A 17,882-nucleotide genomic window follows, 5' to 3' on the forward strand; every position below is an offset into this window, starting at 1 on the left:
CCCATGTGATTTTCCAACTGAAATGTGGTTAATGTCCCTATTTATACTTAACAGAAAAACTGGTGAGTGTAACTACAGCCAAAAAATGGAACACAATAATACTTTCAAAAAATGGAATAATAAAACCCTGAATTGTTCACAAGTACTTAATTTTGGTGTTTGATAACCTTAAAACAAGTGTCAAATCACAGTAAGATATTTGTTGGAGACACTTGGAACCTTCCACTGGTAAAATGGAATACTACTAAAATCCCTTTTGTAACATGGTAATCATTAGTAATTCCAAAAATTTCTTTCTGTCATACATTTGGTAGCACTGTTTTGATTCCAGTGTCGTCTTCATCTTCTGAGTCACTGAGAACTTCTTGTTTGCTGGTGCTGGTCACAGACACTGGCAATTGTGGCAACAGAGTTTGTAGTGTTCTCAAATATAGTAGTAAACCTTCTTCTGAGAGGCTACCTGAAGGAATAGTACATATAAACAGTTTTGTCAAGCAGGTTCCCATTAAAGGTGTTCAGATAAACTGAGGTTATGATGGGTCAAATCTAGCTTTAGAATTCTTAGCAATGACAGTGACTGGTTTTCTATAATCTGTTCTATACTAAAAGCTCAGCTTACTCAAACTTGTTTTCAGAACTATCCAAAAAATTAATTTAACTGTGTATCTATCAACTATATTAAATAGAGCCATGCTACATGTACTTTAAACAACTCATTTATGCAGTCTACAACCTTTCATGATTACAAAAGACATACATAGAAAATAAGTTTGTATCTTTAACAGTTAATTTCGGGCAGGAACAAAACACGCTAAAGGTGATAACACCAGAAACATAAAAGTGTGAATTTAAGTGCATCTCTTACACTGTGACACCATCAAATCCTTTTAATTTAGTAGAGTACTGATTTCTGTAAATATTGTGATTTTCACATGCCAAATTCAATTCTAACAAACTCCATAAACAAAAAATTGGAAATAAATATGAATTTTATTTAACAAAAAATAAATACAATTTTTAAAACTAAATATGAAAATACATATACACATACCCATAATCACATATAAATATTAGGGTGGTACATACTTTTTTCTGTTTCAAAACTCTTGTTGAGTAGAATGTCCAGTTTAATAATAAAGAAACTTAACTCAAAATGCATGTGGTAAATGTTAAAAATGTAAACCATTTGAACTATATATAACAGTGTTTTTTTTCTCTGCATGTGGTGTCAATAATTGCTATCTGAAATAAAGCTATTTGCACACTCCAAAGTTATGTACTTAACACATTAATATCCAGACATAACAAAGTAATTCCCTGCCAATAGACACTTGTGTTCTAGGCAACAGTCTGCTTTTATTAAAATCAAAACTGTCCCACCCACCAAAAAAGTTAATGACTGTTGTTGTAGTCATTCTGTATTCAGCTGTGACAAGCAAATGTAATTAATCAAAAGCATTTGTAACAAATGCTAACTTTAGCATAAATATACTACAATAAAGAATATACAGTAAAACCTTGATTATCCATCACTCGATTAACCGTCAGGGCCTGCCAAAAAAAAAAATAAAACTTATTGCGCACGCACCTATCTATTACTACTACTGCCGTGCAGCACAATGCAAGCTTCGCACATAGGAACAACTTTCCTGTGTGCTAGCGCATAGTGTTCTTCCCCAGCACCACAGTGTCAGTGAAAATTACATATCTTCAATTTTAGTTTTTTTATTTTGTTATAATTAATCTACTATACATTGTTATGGATGATAAATGTATGCATGTGGTGTTGGAATTGTTCAAAAAACTGAAATTACTAAAGATTTACAAAATGGTGAAAATGTTTCAAGTACTGCTTCAATTTACAGAGTAGAAAGAATGGTGAATGATATAAAGTATGATGCCGACAAAATTGAAAAATGTGTAGAAAATGGAAACCACTGACAGCAATGTTATTCTGTATTAATGTTACTGTTCTTCTGTATTATAAATTTTCTTTCAAACTTCTGTTATGTTTTGTTAATATATTGTAATGTGCAGGTAACTTTTCATGCACTATATCGGAGGATAATGGGTGGAATGAATACTGTAAGTGGACACGCCTCTCTGGAGATGAGTGACCAGAGAAATTAGGAGAGAAAGGAAAGTGCAGCAAAAGGAAGTTTTGAGTAGGGAGTCAGGAGACAATAAGCAGGAGTGTTTCTGACATGGAGAGGAAAAAAAGTAAGTGGCAGGAGATAAACTGATTGGTAGGGAAAGCTTTCATTTATAATTTTGAAGGTGTGTTCTGTTACCCAGATAACAGCGTATAAGACAGGTTATTATGAAACAAAGACCCCAAGTACAACACAAAAAACTCTAGTACCCCTGAGTTGTATTTGCTTATTACATGGGTCATTACAAAATTATAATTAATTTTGTTAAAACTATATTATATTTTGTTAATATAGTTTTGTTTTGTAAATAAATATGACTATTCGCTAAACTAATCTAATGTATATAATTTTTAAAGTAGCTGTTCTGTTATCCATCTTTTCTATTATACGTCATTGCCTCAGTCCGAACCCCTGATGGATAATCGAGATTTTACTGTACCTTTAAAACAGACAATTGCTTAAAATAAGATTAAGAACTTAACCAGCATCATCATTTAAAATAAAGAAAAAAGTATAATTTCTGAATAAACATATTTTACCAAGTCATCTCAATTTAAAAATAATGGTTCAAAAGATGTAGGAATCACATTTGAAAAACAGTATCCAGAAAAACAGTAAAAAAAAAAAAAGTAAACATTTCTTGCTATTTGGAAATGGTACAAACTGAAAAAGATAAATTAAAAATGAAATAAGAAAACTTGAAAGGGACTGTAAGCTTTTATCAATTAAAAAGCATTTTACTCCTACATACAAACAAAACATGTATTACTTAGAAATATGCAGATCACTATAAAGTTTGTTTTATACTAACAATTTAACTGAAGATCCCCTTTTGTAAAACCTAAAAATTGTAATTTCCTGGCTTCAATAGTGTTTAACTTCTTCCAAAAACTGTGCTACAGTTTAATGAGGGAAGAGTAATCTTCATTATTAAATATATATCTTACCTAGATGTGTTTCTCCAACAGCCAGAACAAAATAAAATAGCCAAGGTGCCTTGATGTTAGCCACATTCCAGACACTCACCATCCCTAAAACTGCTTCAAGGAAAGGCTCAAAAGGGAAAGAAGACTGTATATCAGCCAGTGCTGGAATGAAAAAGTGGAATATCTGCTCTGTATATGGAGCAGCAATGAACTCCTCTGTGAAGGTTGCAAAAATATATTGCCTGCAGAAAATAAAAATAAATAACAAGGAGTTTCAGTCTTGCATAATGATTCTGAAATACAATTTTATAAATAACAGGTACAACAGGAAAGAAAACTGTGAAAGGCTTGTATGCATGTTATGCACAAAACTGAGAAAATTACTATTATTTTTATTGAAATCAAATATTAATGATTTTCAAATGACAGACTGAAAACAGCAGGATGCCAGCACTAAGAGGAAACAACAGGAAACACAGAAGAGACGACATCACGCTAGCTCTGTAATAAAAACAGAAATTGAACTTGGGACTACAATGAGATGTGAAGTGATCTGGCCATCACAGCTAACTCATCCGATTACTACAATATGCCAAACAGCTGAAATGTCTGATGAGGGCTATGCTTCTTTTAATGACATCAATATCTGGTCAAAATGGAAAAATAAACTTATAATAAATAATGAGACCTAATAAACTGCAGGAAACAATTAAGCAATTTTACCAACTAGAATAAAAATATGTATGCCTGATTATATAATGGTCACACATTAACTACTATGCATCCTTCAGTATGTAAATGTTCTATTACACTAAATCTGTTTTTGTGTTATTTTTAAATAGCCCACAGTATGATGCATACTGAATCAAGCCAATGTGAACAGTTTAAATATATAGAAGAGAACTATACAATGTCATTTGTAACATGTAATTCTGTGAAACATGAACAAGGTTTGTTGCTCATTTTACTAGAGCTCTAGAAAATAACACTATTACTGGTAAATATCAAAGTTTATTGCATTAGTTAATATACTGCCTTTGGAACAGAGAAAAAAATAGAAATCATCAGGCCATCACCATATTATTATTTTTTCCTCAGTATAAATCTGTATTTTTAAGATGTGTGATGCACAATTTAATGTGGTGATGAATAAATCATATTTATTGTTATAATTTATAAGTATTCTCCGAATACGGATAATTTTAACTCTTCAACTAGGAGTGCCCCTAAAATATGAATTAATATTTGTAAAGACAGGGTCATAAGAGCATACGGACAGTTTTAATGTGACCAGTCCATTCAAGTACACAGTTTGGTTATTTTTTAACATATATCTTGTGAAAATTCAGCAATGTCCCAGGGCATTTATTCAACAACAGATCTTAAAATATCAACTTGTAAACAACTTCTTTTTAGCCTTCATAATTTTACACATTTAAAGTTATGTCACCACTAAATCTTTCTTTTCTTTCCTCATTACTCATACAACAATTTATTGGAATAGTCAAATATCTTCAGTGGAATGTAATTACTTTTATTTGTACAGTATTTCTGCATCACTGTTATGTTGTTCTTGTTTTTTTGCACACAAAAATGACAAACAGTACTCTGACTGTGGCATCAATAAGTTTATTAAACACCTTAAACATAACTTCTTGACTTGAACTGCTTGTCAAGTACTTAGCCTAACAGTCTAGAAATAGAACGCTATGCGTACTGCCAGGTGCTGGAAAGTGTCAAAATGTGTAAAACCTACGTGCTCCTTGGACAATTGAAATATAATCTTTCTGACCTTCAGTTTCTTAACCCAGAGGATCATGCGTTGTAATATTCCATGAGAGATGCCAAGAGGTCATCTTATCTACATGGCCAAACCACCTCTCCTCTTGATCCAGACAAGGACTCTGATGTCCTCTTGTATTGTTAAGTTTCTCATCCTGGCAAGAACAGTGAGACCACCAACCTTGTACAGGAAGATATATTTTTTTTGTTTCTTCTTGTGTACAAGTCTTTATGTTTATTTAAATTAAGCAAAATTTAACACATACCTGAATTTTGCACCAGTTATTCAATAAAGATTACCTTGCTTCTAGAGAATACACAAATATAACTAATTCAGGGTCATTTTCAACTGTAACAAATCATTTCCTTACGCTTTATCTAAATCAGTTAAATAAGTCTAAATTACTGACTCATGTGGAATTCCACTTTGAACTCATCTAACTCTAAAAATGTTTTCATACTATTTTTTTCTGTGCTGAAGTCATTTAAAATCAACTTAATATACTGCAGCTTGAAATTTTATTTTATTTAGTTTGATGATTATCTTCTCTCTATTTTGTCTTTTACTGTTTTATTGTTTCTATTAATTTAAACATTACACTTTTTTTAAACTTAACTGCTTTTTTTAATAGGATTGGTCGTACTGCCTATTGTAGTACTTTGGAATGTGATATTTACTGATTTTGGGTACATATATATTTCATATATATATCATTAACTGTTTTGAGTATGCTTGAGTAATGGCCAATTTCAAGTGAATCATTTCTATTTAGCATTATAAATGCTTGTGATAATTTAATCTCTACAATCTCAAAACCGTTATTCATCAATTTAAGATTATTCCCTCTTAATGCAGCTTTAAAGGTTCACTGGTTAACTTTTCTGGAAATTTACTGTGACTTTCTCATTCACAAACACATTAGCAACCCAAGCGTGTTCAGGGCTGATTGCATTTATACATGAATGTTTCATTCCAGGTAAAGATGATGAGATTCTTGAAGATGCATTAACGTTCTGTGGCCACAGAATCCAGTTTTTTTTCTTTTGATGCTCTAACAAAAAGTATGTGTGAGCAGCATACTAAGTTACCTAACACACTCAAAAAATAAAGGGCACATTTGAGACATAAACAACACAGTGGGTGTGAAACTGTAAAACATTACAGCTGAATACAAAACAGCAAGAATCCAATGTACTACACCTACTGTATTTTATTATTTTGGAAAGCTGAATGAACCATAGTTTCAATGGGAGTTACATCTCTCACCAATTTCTGCTGAAGTAAGTTACTCTCTTCAATGGTGTAAAATAGCAGGTGTGAAGTAGGAAGCACACAGCTGCGTCTATTAGTTTCTAGGATTCAACAATTTGCTTCTATGCCTAAACAATGAGATTATCACTCATTTTGAAATCTGTCTAATTTAAGGACAGCTTACAAATGGTTATAAAATAATTAAACTGTGTTATCAACACATAAGAAAGCAATAACATTTTGTGTGCTTTAACTGGCAGTTTTGTTAAATTTTTCATACACAAGCCAGCCCAAAATATTCTGGAAGTTAAACTTAGACTCAACCAAGAAAAATGCTGGGTTAACCCTTCCTAGAAATCTTGACCAAGCTTTGTTGCTGTATGTTACCAATTCAATCAATAAACTTGATTTATTTGTGTTGGTCAATAAAAGCAAATATGACAGAAATCATGTACAAAAATCTCCTTACCTTGCACCCTGAGGACAGGAGAAGTATTTAAAGTGCAATGGTTTAAGGATATGCTCCAAAAGAGTGCCAGCAAAGGGAACACGAGGAGCTTCACTGAACTCTAGACAAGATGGAAGCTTGTGATTTACTAAAATGTAAAGCGCTCTGTAGAGTCCTAAGAAGCAAAGATAAATATTGGAAATATAAAATCATTTTGCACCTCTATCACTAAAAATTACATGTTTCTTTGAATCATGCCACTCTTCCAGAGCCTACAATAGGTAGCATCAAGTGTGCACCATGACTGACAGAAGGCTGTCTATCCAAGGACATACTTATAAACACACCTATATTCAGAGAATAAGAATAATTTAGAGTTGCAAAAAACTTGCATGTTTGTAGGAACTCTCATATATATACACATTTTTTTAGATATCTCTAATTCATTTCCCAATATCTTAAAATGGGGTTTTCGTCCACTTAAGACATCTTATAAGCATTTAATCTTAAATGCCAATAATTTGAAATTAAAATTGTGAGCTTTTAAAATACATTTTAGGAGACAAGAACTTGCTTCAAGATATCTGAATACATAATTGTGATATCTAAAATACAACTAAAGATATCTCAACTTTGTTTTCAAATATCTTCCAGTCACTTTCAGATATCTGATATACGGCATATTTCAGGAAATCTGAAAATTGCTTCCTGATTATTTCAAAATACTGTAAACAAATTTCAAAAACCTTAAAATAACATCCTGGGCATTTCAAGAAAACAGTATACATATATTTGAGAGAAATCACATATTACATATACCTCAAAATGTATTGTAAATAACTTAAAATACAGTAAATCGTATTTCGAGATATCTTGAAATTAGTATCAGATATTTCAAATGAACTACATTTTAGGATAGCTGAAATACAAATTTGAAATACAGATTCTCTAAATGTTAATTTAGCTAGTCTTAGTTTTAAGAATTTTTGTACATTTAGATGTACACTTGCTAGTATTTTTGAGCTAATCCTGTACATTTAAATAGTTTGTGATAAAAAGTCAGTTTTCTACATTTTGAAAATGACATAACGTTTAAAGTTTCTCTATATTAAAACATGTGAATAAAATCCTTTTAAAATTGTGTGAGCGTTTGTGTATGCATACAAATGTATTAGACTATCAGAAAGGGAACTAAATTTATAAAGTGGTCACAAAAATACAAGCAGCTTTGGAAATGTAATTTTTTTGATACTCAAAATATGTTTAAAACATAAGGGAAAAACAACCGTAAAGTAATGACTTTTCTGTAAGATAAACAATCCAACACTACTTAATACTAGAATTACCAGAGTCTACGAAAAAACTTGCAGATCTGGCCCACCTTAAAACCGTTCGCACCTGTCAGCCAGCGTCTTTTGTCGTGTAAATGTGCTGATAAAGACAAGCTGCAAGCAGCCAGCTATTCCATCCCCCCACCAACTTAGAACATGCACGAAATTCTCCCAGCTCATGCCTTGGTTGATTATCTGAGAGTGAAGTGGAGTTTTAGAGTGGTAATAATAGATCGTTATTTGGACCACACGCATTTCATGTGTGTTCCATTTCTACAGTAATCTGTGTAAACACATTGTTGAAACAAACTTTTTCATATTTTAGTAATAAATGTTACAAAATGTAGGCATAAAATATAGAATGTGTGAAGCATGAAGTCCAAACATCAAATAAACACTTTTACAAAAGGTTCAAGAATGATACAACAGCTTCCGTGCCTTAGCAGTAAGATTTGCTGACTCAGCGGGCTTGCCATGTCTCAGAGACCTGAGTTCGATTCCCCGTTGGGGAGAAAGTGTTTTTTCTATTTAACCTCAAACGGACATCAAATTTAAAAATTGGTATGCACTGTCAGTTAATTAGATCGTTATATTTTCATGTGGGATGCTCCTTTTAAAATATTTTTTAACAATTGAGACTGCAAATAGCATGAACAAGTATCCTTATAACTGTTATTTTTAAGATCCATAAGACACAGACAGACAGAGCACTGCGTAATAGAGAGATAGACAGGCAGAGAAGTCACTAGATATATAAATAAACAGGGAAGGCACATGTATTGAAAGAAAAAAAAGATCAACATGTGCGTTGTTCCTGCAGCACTGAATAAGCTCACGCACTCTAACCCCCGCCCCCATCTGACTCTAAGTAAGAGCGCAAGTACATATGCTAAACCAAGTGTATGTGTGTACTGTATAATATTAACAAAAAGAGCAGCTTACTCCTAACAACGCCAAATATAGGAGTGAGTGGGGATTGAACCAGGGACTCTTGATTACACTTGGTTTGCATCTGTACATGCGCTGTTACTTAGAGTCAGATGGGTGGGGGTGGGGAGTTGGTTATGGGTTAGAGCGCATGTGGTTTTTCAGTGCAGCAAGATCAACACACTAGTTGATCATTTTTTTTCTTTTAGTACATGTGCCTTCCCTGTTTATTTATATATCTAGTGACTTCTCAGTCCGGTTTCAGAACAAATCACAGCATAGAAACTGCACTCGTTAAAGTAGTAAATGACTTGCGGGTAAATGTAGACAGAGGCCATTTATCTGTTCTCATCCTCTTAGATCTGAGTGCCACATTTGACACCATTGCTCACAATATTCTTAGAAATCGTCTTAGTCAAAAGGTGGGCTTCTCTGGCAGTGTCTTAAATTGGTTTGAATCCTACCTAGCAAGTAGAAAATTCTTTGTAAGTTGTGATAATCACACCTCAAAGACACATGATATCCGATATGGTGTTCCACAAGGCTCTATCCTGGGTCCGTTGCTGTTCTCAATCTATATGATTCCGTTAGGTCAGATTATAATGTGAGCTACCACAGCTATGCTGATGACACACAGCTGTACTTACAATAGCACCTGATGACTCCGCCTCTCTAGATTCACTAACACAATGTCTTACTGGTATTTCTAAATGGATGAATAGTAATTTTCTCAAACTAAATAAAAAGAAAACTGAAATTTTAGTAATTGGCAATAATGGATTCAATGAGGTTATCAGAAATAAACTTGATGCATTAGGATTAAAAGTTAAGACGGAAGTAAAAAATTTAGGGGTAACTGTTGACTGTAATCTGAATTTTAAATCGCATATTCATCAGACCACTAGGACAGCATTTTTTCACTTAAGAAACAAAGCAAAAGTTAGACCTCATATCATTGAAAGATGCTGAGAAATTAATTCACGCTTTTGTTTTCAGTAGACTAGATTACTGTAACACACTTCTCTCAGGACTACCCAAAAAAGACATAAATCACTTGCAACAAGTGCAGAATGCAGCTGCTAGAATCCTAACTAGGAAAAGAAAATCCGAACACATTTCTCCAGTTTTGATCTCACTACACTGGTTGCCTGTGTCATTCAGGATTGACTTTAAAATACTGCTTATGGTTTATAAAGCCTTAAATAATCTCGCTCCATCTTATATATCGGAATGTCTGACACCCTATATTCCAAATCGTAACCTTAGATCCTCAAATGAGTGTCTCCTTAGAATTCCAAAAGCTAAACTTAAAAGAAGTGGTGAGGCGGCCTTCTGCTGTTATTTATGCACCTAAAATCTGGAATAGCCTGCCAATAGGAATTCGCCAGGCTAATACAGTAGAGCACTTTAAAAAACTGCTGAAAACACATTACTTTAACATGGCTTTCTCCTAACTTCACTTTAACTTAATACTGATACTCTGTATGTTTAATTCATCATAATAACTATTCATAATGGCTCCAAAATCCGTACTGACCCCAACTCTCTCTTCTGTTTCTTTTTCCGGTTTCTTTGTGGTGGCGGCCTGCGCCACCACCACCTACTCAAAGCATCATGATGCTCCAACATTGATGGACTGAAAGACAGAAGTCTACGTGACCATCATCATCGAGTCCTTCCATAAGAACTCTAAATACAAAGAGGACTGTTTGATTTATGTTAGGTAAATTGCCCAGGGGGGACTGGGTGGTCTCTTGGTCTGGAATCCCTACAGATTTTATTTTTTTTTCTCCAGCCTCTGGAGTTTTTTTTCTGTCCACCCTGGCCATCGGACCTTACTTATTCTATGTTAATTAATGTTGACTTATTTTTATTTTTTATTGTGTCTTCTATTTTTCTATTCTTCATGTTGTAAAGCACTTTGAGCTACATTTTTTTTGTATGAAAATGTGCTATATAAATAAATGTTGTTGTTGTTGTTCTCTGCCTGTCTGTCTCCCTATTACGCAATGCTCTGCCTGTCTGTGTCTTATGGATCTTAAAAATAACAGTTATAAGGACACTTGCTCATGCTAATCGCAATCTCAAATGTTAAAAAATATTTTAAAAGGAGCATCTCACATGAAAAAATAACAATCTCATTAACTGACAGTGCATACCAATTTTTAAATTTTAAGTCAGTTTGAGGTTAAAAAGAAAAAACACTTTCTCCCTAACGGGGAATCGAACTCGGGGGTCTCTGAGACACGGCAAGCCCGCTGCTCTCTGAGACAGCAAATCTTACTGCTAAGCCATGGAAGCTGTTGTATCGTTCTTGAACCTTTTGTGAAAGTGTTAATTTGATGTTTGGACTTCATGCTTCACACATATGAAAAAGTTTCTGTTTTAACAATGTGTTTACACAGATTACTTTAGAAACGGAACACACATGAAATGCGTGTGTTTCAAATAACGATATATTATTTCCACTCTAAAACTCCACTTCACTCCCAGATAATCAGTCAAGGCATGAGCTGGGAGAAGTTTGTGTACGTTCTAAGTCGGTGGGGGGATGGAATAGCCGGCTGCTTGTAACTTGTCTTTATCAGCACATTTACACGACAAAGGACGCTGGCGGAGAGGTGTGATGAGATTTAAGGTGGGCCGGATCTACAAGTTTTTTTGTAGGCTCTGGTAATTCTAGCGTTAATCTACTATATACTCAACAAAAGACAAAATGCACATAAGTATAACTCTAAACAACTCAATCTTATGGCATCATGAACACTAATTACAACATAATTCTATTAGTACAATTGCTTCCAACAAAGACTACAGCTCAGATATTAGAATTCAAAACACAGTTTCGAAAAAACTACAAGGTTCACTGCTCAAATTATGCTACACAATACTGTTGAAGGACTATATTTTAAATTGCCCATATCACTATCAGAAAACTGAAAGTCTTAAAAGTGCAAAGTAATTTAACACTGGGGAATATTTAATCGGTATTCAGTGTATAAAAAATATTAATATTACTGCTCACCATTATGTACCATATAGTGCAAAATTTGTTCAGCTAAAGAGGCTACACAATTAGCATCCTGAAGAACAGTCAAATATGTTTTTTCTGAAGAAAATGTCTCTAACATTCTCATAGGAACTGCCACATTAAACTTGTCGTCTTTGCATGTTTCCAGAAGCCTGAGGAAAAAAAACACAAACATAAATTTCTTCAGTTTTTTACAACCTTAAAATTAAGTATACACACACATATATTTACTTATTTACACATAATACAATTTCATTCTTGTTCAGACAATATTAATAATAAAAGCATATATACATTACTTATGTACTGTGTGTGTTTGTGTATATATACTCTATATACATACTGTAAATATGCAGTAAATATACAGAATTGAATTTAATAAAATTGTATTCTTATTCTTACAATAATAATAAAAGTAATAATAAAAGTTTATATGCATGTGTGTATCTATACTAATAAAAGGCAAAGCCCTCACCGACTCACTCATTCACTCACTGACTGACTCACTCACTCATCACTAATTCTCCAACTTCCCATGTAGGTAGAAGGCTGAAATTTGGCAGGCTTATTACTTACAGGCTACTTACAAAAGTTAAGCAGGTTTCATTTCGAAATTCTACACGTAACGGTCATAACGGTCGACAACAACGGCATGTTGAACTTTCTTATTTATGGCCCCATCTTCACGAAATTTGGTAGGCGGCTTCCCTGCACTAACCGAAACCGATGTACGTACTTATTTAGATGGTATGATGCCACTGTCGGCCGCTATATTGAACTTTCCAACGTCACTAATTTTCCAACTTCCCGTGTAGGTAGAAGGCTGAAATTTGGCAGGCTCATTCCTTACAGCTTAGTTACAAAAGATAAGCAGGTTTCATTTCGAAATTCTACGCGTAACAGTCATAACGGTTGACAACGTTCGCCATGTTGAACTTTCTTATTTATGGCCCCATCTTCACAAAATTTGATAGGTGGCTTCCCTGCGCTAACCAAAACCGATGTACATACTTACTTCAGTGGTATGATGCCACTGTCGGCCGCCATATTGAAGTTTCCAATGTCACTAATTCTCCTGCTTCCTGTGTAGGTAGAAGGCTGAAATTTGGTACTTATTTCAGTGGTATGATCCCACTGTCGGTCACCATATTGGACTTTTTAACGGTCTTTGTTACTTATGGGCCCATCTTCAAGAAATTTGGTACGCAGGTTCCCAACGCTAACTGAATCCTACTTACGTACATATATACGTCCATAGCCTGCAGCTCGGTCACCGTGTGAGGCAGCGTTGGGTCCCCCATCCCAACGCCTCCCACGTTGTTGGCTGCCTGCCTATATAAGGCCGTCCGTCGCTCCAGTCTCTACAGTCTCTTCTTTGCTTCACCACGGGATTCACGTCTCCCTGCTGATAACTACAGCTTTTTTATTTAATCCACGGCTTCTCCGCTGTTTGATTGTTCATTTATTATGATTATAGTTATTGTGTAGGTATTTTAGACTTACTTTACATTGTTCAGGTACCCATTTCCTTTATCATTCCAACCGTTCCCCCATTAACATGTCTATCAAGGTGATCACCATCGATCAAAGAACTGTCACTTACTGAGTGGTTTCCATGCCCGGACATAGCGCCTGCCTTTTCCATTCTCTGTGTTACATATTGCACGGCCATATCAGGCTCACTCTTGATATCCGGAGGAACATTGTGTCTTATGTATTGAATGACTGGGACAGGTTCAAGGTGTAGACTGATGACAGTGCAGGAGATAATTATACTACACAGGAGCACTATAAGAGTGAAATGCTTAAGCCCTTCACCTATGGTTCTGCATGTGAGTTGATGGCTGCCGCTGAAATGTTCGGTCGACGCTTTCAAGTGTACTGAAATGGCCAAATATTTTACACCTTTCGACAACCGGCAATGCCTCTTAAACATCTTAGATTGACAGGTGACGATTTCAGTAGTGGACATTTTGATGCTTATGAATGTTTAAACTCTCAAAAGCTGGATGTGAAGTTATCAATGAAACCGGTTGTATACTTACAACGCTTGACAGATGCTAAATGTCTCTTCAACACAAGTCCTACAAATACTGTCGTAATTGAAACAAACCATGAAACTCAAACCGATTATGACAGCAGCAATCCAAGTTGTGAGATTTGAGACAAGATTACTGTTCACATGGCCAACTGTTCGTTTCATGCTCAAGAGTAAGCTCAGTGCAACAGCTTGGTCATATTACAACCGGAGGGCTGAACTCACAATGTGGTATACAAAGAGATCCTTAACAAATAATTATTGGTACATTTTCCCTCAGTTTAAAAAGGTTTAATTTTCTTCTTAATAAAATTTTTAAGGCAGTACTTTGCCGCTGCAAAGCGCGGGTATTTTGATATATATATATATATATATATATATATATATATATATATATATATATTTATATATATACAGTATAGTCCCGCTAATCCGAACTAATTGGGACCGAACCCTGTTTGGATTAGCGAAAATTCGGATTAGGCGGAGTTTTGTCATATAATGCCATATACTGTATTGACTTTATGAGGCGAATTAATCGTCTGATGTGTCAAGAATTAAAGGTAAGAAATTACGTATTCTAGTACACTGCAATTTAAACTGCACTGTAGTGTGACTGTGATCGGAGGTAAAATCGATATGAAGGGCGGCGGTACGTGAGTAGTAGCAGAAGGGCAGTGACCTAGAGCCGCCTAGACCTATGCATTCCTCTTGATCTCCGTTCCCAAAGTATGAGTCACTGAGTCAGTGTTCCACCTGCTACTGCTGAGTGATGTGTTTTGTGCAATGTTATTGTTTGTGTGCGTGCACTTGCCCTGTGTTTTGTGTGTCCTTGTGAGTGGTGTCTAGTGTGGTTTCTTTACATTCTGTGCTTGTCCCTGCTGTTAATCATCATGGCAAGCAAACGTAAACATAACTCGTGTACATTAAAAGAAAAACTGGAAGTGTTGAAAAGACTTGACAAAGGTGAAAGTGCCACTCAGTTATCGAAGGAATTTGGTGTCGAGAAAGCAACAATTTCCGATTGGAAAAAGAACAGAGGTAAAATTGAGCAGTTTTGCACTACCACAAGTGAAAAAACGATTGAAAAAAGTAGCAAGACGACAGTGTCTTCTTACGAAAAATTGGACGAAGCACTTTTCTTATGGTTTACACAAGAAAGACAGAAAGGAATCCCTATCACTGGCCCTCTAATTCAAGAAAAGGCACTTCAATTGAACAAGCTCATGGACGCTGACGTATCATTTACAGCTAGTTGTGGTTTCTTAGACCGATGGAAGAAAAGACATGGAATCAGGCAGCTTACAATAACTGGGGAGAAATTGTCAGGGGACAATGAAGCAGCTGTTGAATACCTTGAGAAGTTCAAATGCATCATTTCTCCCTACTCGCCCCAGCAAGTTTACAACGCAGATGAGACAGGACTTAACTTTAAAGCATTGCCTACCAAAAGTCTTGCATCACAAGAGGAACGATCTGCACCAGGGTTTAAAATGGATAAACAGCGCCTAACTGTGTTGGCCTGCAGCAATACTTCTGCCACAAATAAGCTTCCACTGATGGTTATCGGCAAATCGGCAAAACCACGCTGTTTTAAGAATCATGAACATGAATTCTCTCCCTGTTTTTTACAGAAATCAAAAGAAAGTTTGGATGGATCGTGCCTTGTTCCAGGAATGGTTTGACAAGCAATTTGTGCCAAAAGTAAAGGCGTTTAACAAAGAAAATGGATTGCCTCTTCGTGCTTTGTTACTTATAGACAATGCTCCGTCACATCCAGAAGAAATGCAAATTGTTTGCGATGATATCAAGGCTATTTTTCTCCCACCTAATGTCACATCAATTTTGCAGCCAATGGACCAAGGGGTTTTGCAGGCTTTGAAACAGAATTATAGAAAAATGCTTCTTCGTAGCCTACTTGAAGATAATGAAGAGCTAACAATTTTGGATAAACTCAAGAAAATGAACATCAAAGATGTTATTTACTGGGTTGCTGAAGCTTGGGAAAACACACGCAAGGAATCCTTACAGAAGTCTTGGAAAAATCTCTGGCCTGAGCTAGAGTTTGTCCAAACAGTTTTCCCCCCGATAAAAGAAAATTGCGAACTTCTTCAATTGGTGAAAAGAATACCAGGTTGTGAAAATGCAGAAGAAAAATGCGTGGAAGAGTGGATGGCCGTTGACGACTGTGGCCATGAAGAATACACAGATGAGGACATGGTGGCAGCTGTGCAGGTAACGTCAGCTGATCTCGACGCAGACGGCAGTGAGGAGGAAGGGGACGCGCCGACTGATGTTGTTCCACACACTGCTGCAGCCAGTGCCCTTGATCTCGCTTTGCGCTACGTTGAGCAACACGCCGATGCAACCCCAACAGATGTTATGTTTATGCGGCATTGGCGAAACATTGGTTCTTCAAGCCGTTTTAGTTCGTTGCATCAGAAGAAGATCACTGACTTTATCTCTTAGATAATGGTTTGCTTTTTACGTTTTGTGTAAATGCTGTACAGAACATGGATTCTACATATGTGAGTAAATTTGAACTTGTTTCAATTTTAAGTAAGGCTGTATTTTGGATTTTTAGTTAGACAGCGAAATTGAAAAAATCCTGTTCGGATTAGGCGGATTAGCGGGACTCTACTGTATATATATACAGTATATATATATATATATATATATATATATATATATATGTGCATATCTCTCTATTATAATAAAAAATCTTTGGAGAAAAAACTTTTTATCCTGCGACAAGATGTGATCTTTTAAAGAGAGACACTTTCATGTCCCGTGAGAAGAGACTTTGTGCCATGAGATTTAACCACGCCCGGGACCGGAAATAAAAGACAAAAAGAGGAGATGACAAAGTAGAACGTCGTAAAGAATTCAAAAACATTGGCGCGATACACATGCAAAGCAGGTTTGAGAAAATGGAAGTATAAAAATTCTGAAGTCTGCGAAAAATGATAGTAAAGATCGCATTAAAGATCGGAAATTATTACTCAGTGAAATAACGGAACAGCGAAAAGAGATTGAATATATTGTTCGGATTTAAACTTTAAGTCGGAGATCGTCTAATTCATGTTACCATCAGGGAAAAGTAGTGTTTCTTCCCAATGAAGAGGCATAGCCGCGAGAATTAAAAAAATTGTTGTTTGGTGAAAGTGAAATCCACATACACTGTCACGCTTGGGTCACAGAGTTGCACAGATATAGAGGAGATTTTAGAGACAGAAACATTATTCAAACACTTCAAACAAACATAAGTCTCTTTTAGGAGTGAATCAAGCTCCATGTGTAGTTGGATTGGACAGTTCCATCTCTCAGTTAAAAGAATAGAAAATCTTCCACTTCATAGGGGTGTGCCTCGGGAGCAGGACCCCCAACAGAAACAGAGGATGTCTGGCGGAAAAGAGAGACAAGGCAGTGAGACAAAAGGGCAGCTGCTGTACAGGATTTTAAATGTTCGAAGCACCTCGCAAGATGCAGATCACGTGGCACGGCAGCAGCAAGCCAGCAGCTGATCGATCAAAGAGGAGGTAAAAAAAAAAAAAGTATTCGTTTCCCATTGTATCACCGTTTAAGAGGGGGTTTGTTTCCTGCCTTGCACCCTGGCTGGCTGGGATTGGTTCCAGCAGACCCCCGTGACCCTGTAGTTAGGCTATAGCAGGTTGGATGATGGATATATATATATAATTGTTGTGCATTTGTTTAAATAAAAGTCACTCTAAATAATTAATTTATTTAAATTCAATAGATATATTGGAGAGCAACAAATGAACTAATTGATTTGTCTTATATAGGCATAGATAAGAAATAACAGGTCATGTATTTAATCATTTTATAGACAGTGAAAAAGTAAGAAACTTGAGGTAAACAACTTATCACATGGTCAAACATTTGCCATGTTTTAGATGATGAAATATATATGAGAATACATATGCATAAAAAGGATATACAGTGTGTACCTCTGGCTAACATATACAGGCATGTG

The 17,882-nt window shown here is 35.4% G+C and overlaps 1 protein-coding gene across 1 annotated transcript in view; it reads right to left on the minus strand.

Annotated features, from left to right (window-relative positions):
- ube3c (ubiquitin protein ligase E3C) overlaps positions 1-17,882 on the minus strand; it is a 238,629-nt gene that overhangs the window by 165,489 nt on the left and 55,258 nt on the right. The window contains exons 7-10 of the mRNA XM_039753616.1: positions 11,845-12,002; positions 6,583-6,736; positions 3,101-3,321; positions 306-460 (exon numbers count right to left, since the gene is read on the minus strand). Of these exons, the coding sequence (XP_039609550.1) occupies positions 306-460; positions 3,101-3,321; positions 6,583-6,736; positions 11,845-12,002 (688 nt within the window). The remainder of the gene's footprint in view (positions 1-305; positions 461-3,100; positions 3,322-6,582; positions 6,737-11,844; positions 12,003-17,882) is intronic.

This window comes from Polypterus senegalus, chromosome 5 (assembly GCF_016835505.1).
Source record: "Polypterus senegalus isolate Bchr_013 chromosome 5, ASM1683550v1, whole genome shotgun sequence".
NCBI classification, from domain to species: Eukaryota; Metazoa; Chordata; class Cladistia; order Polypteriformes; family Polypteridae; genus Polypterus; species Polypterus senegalus.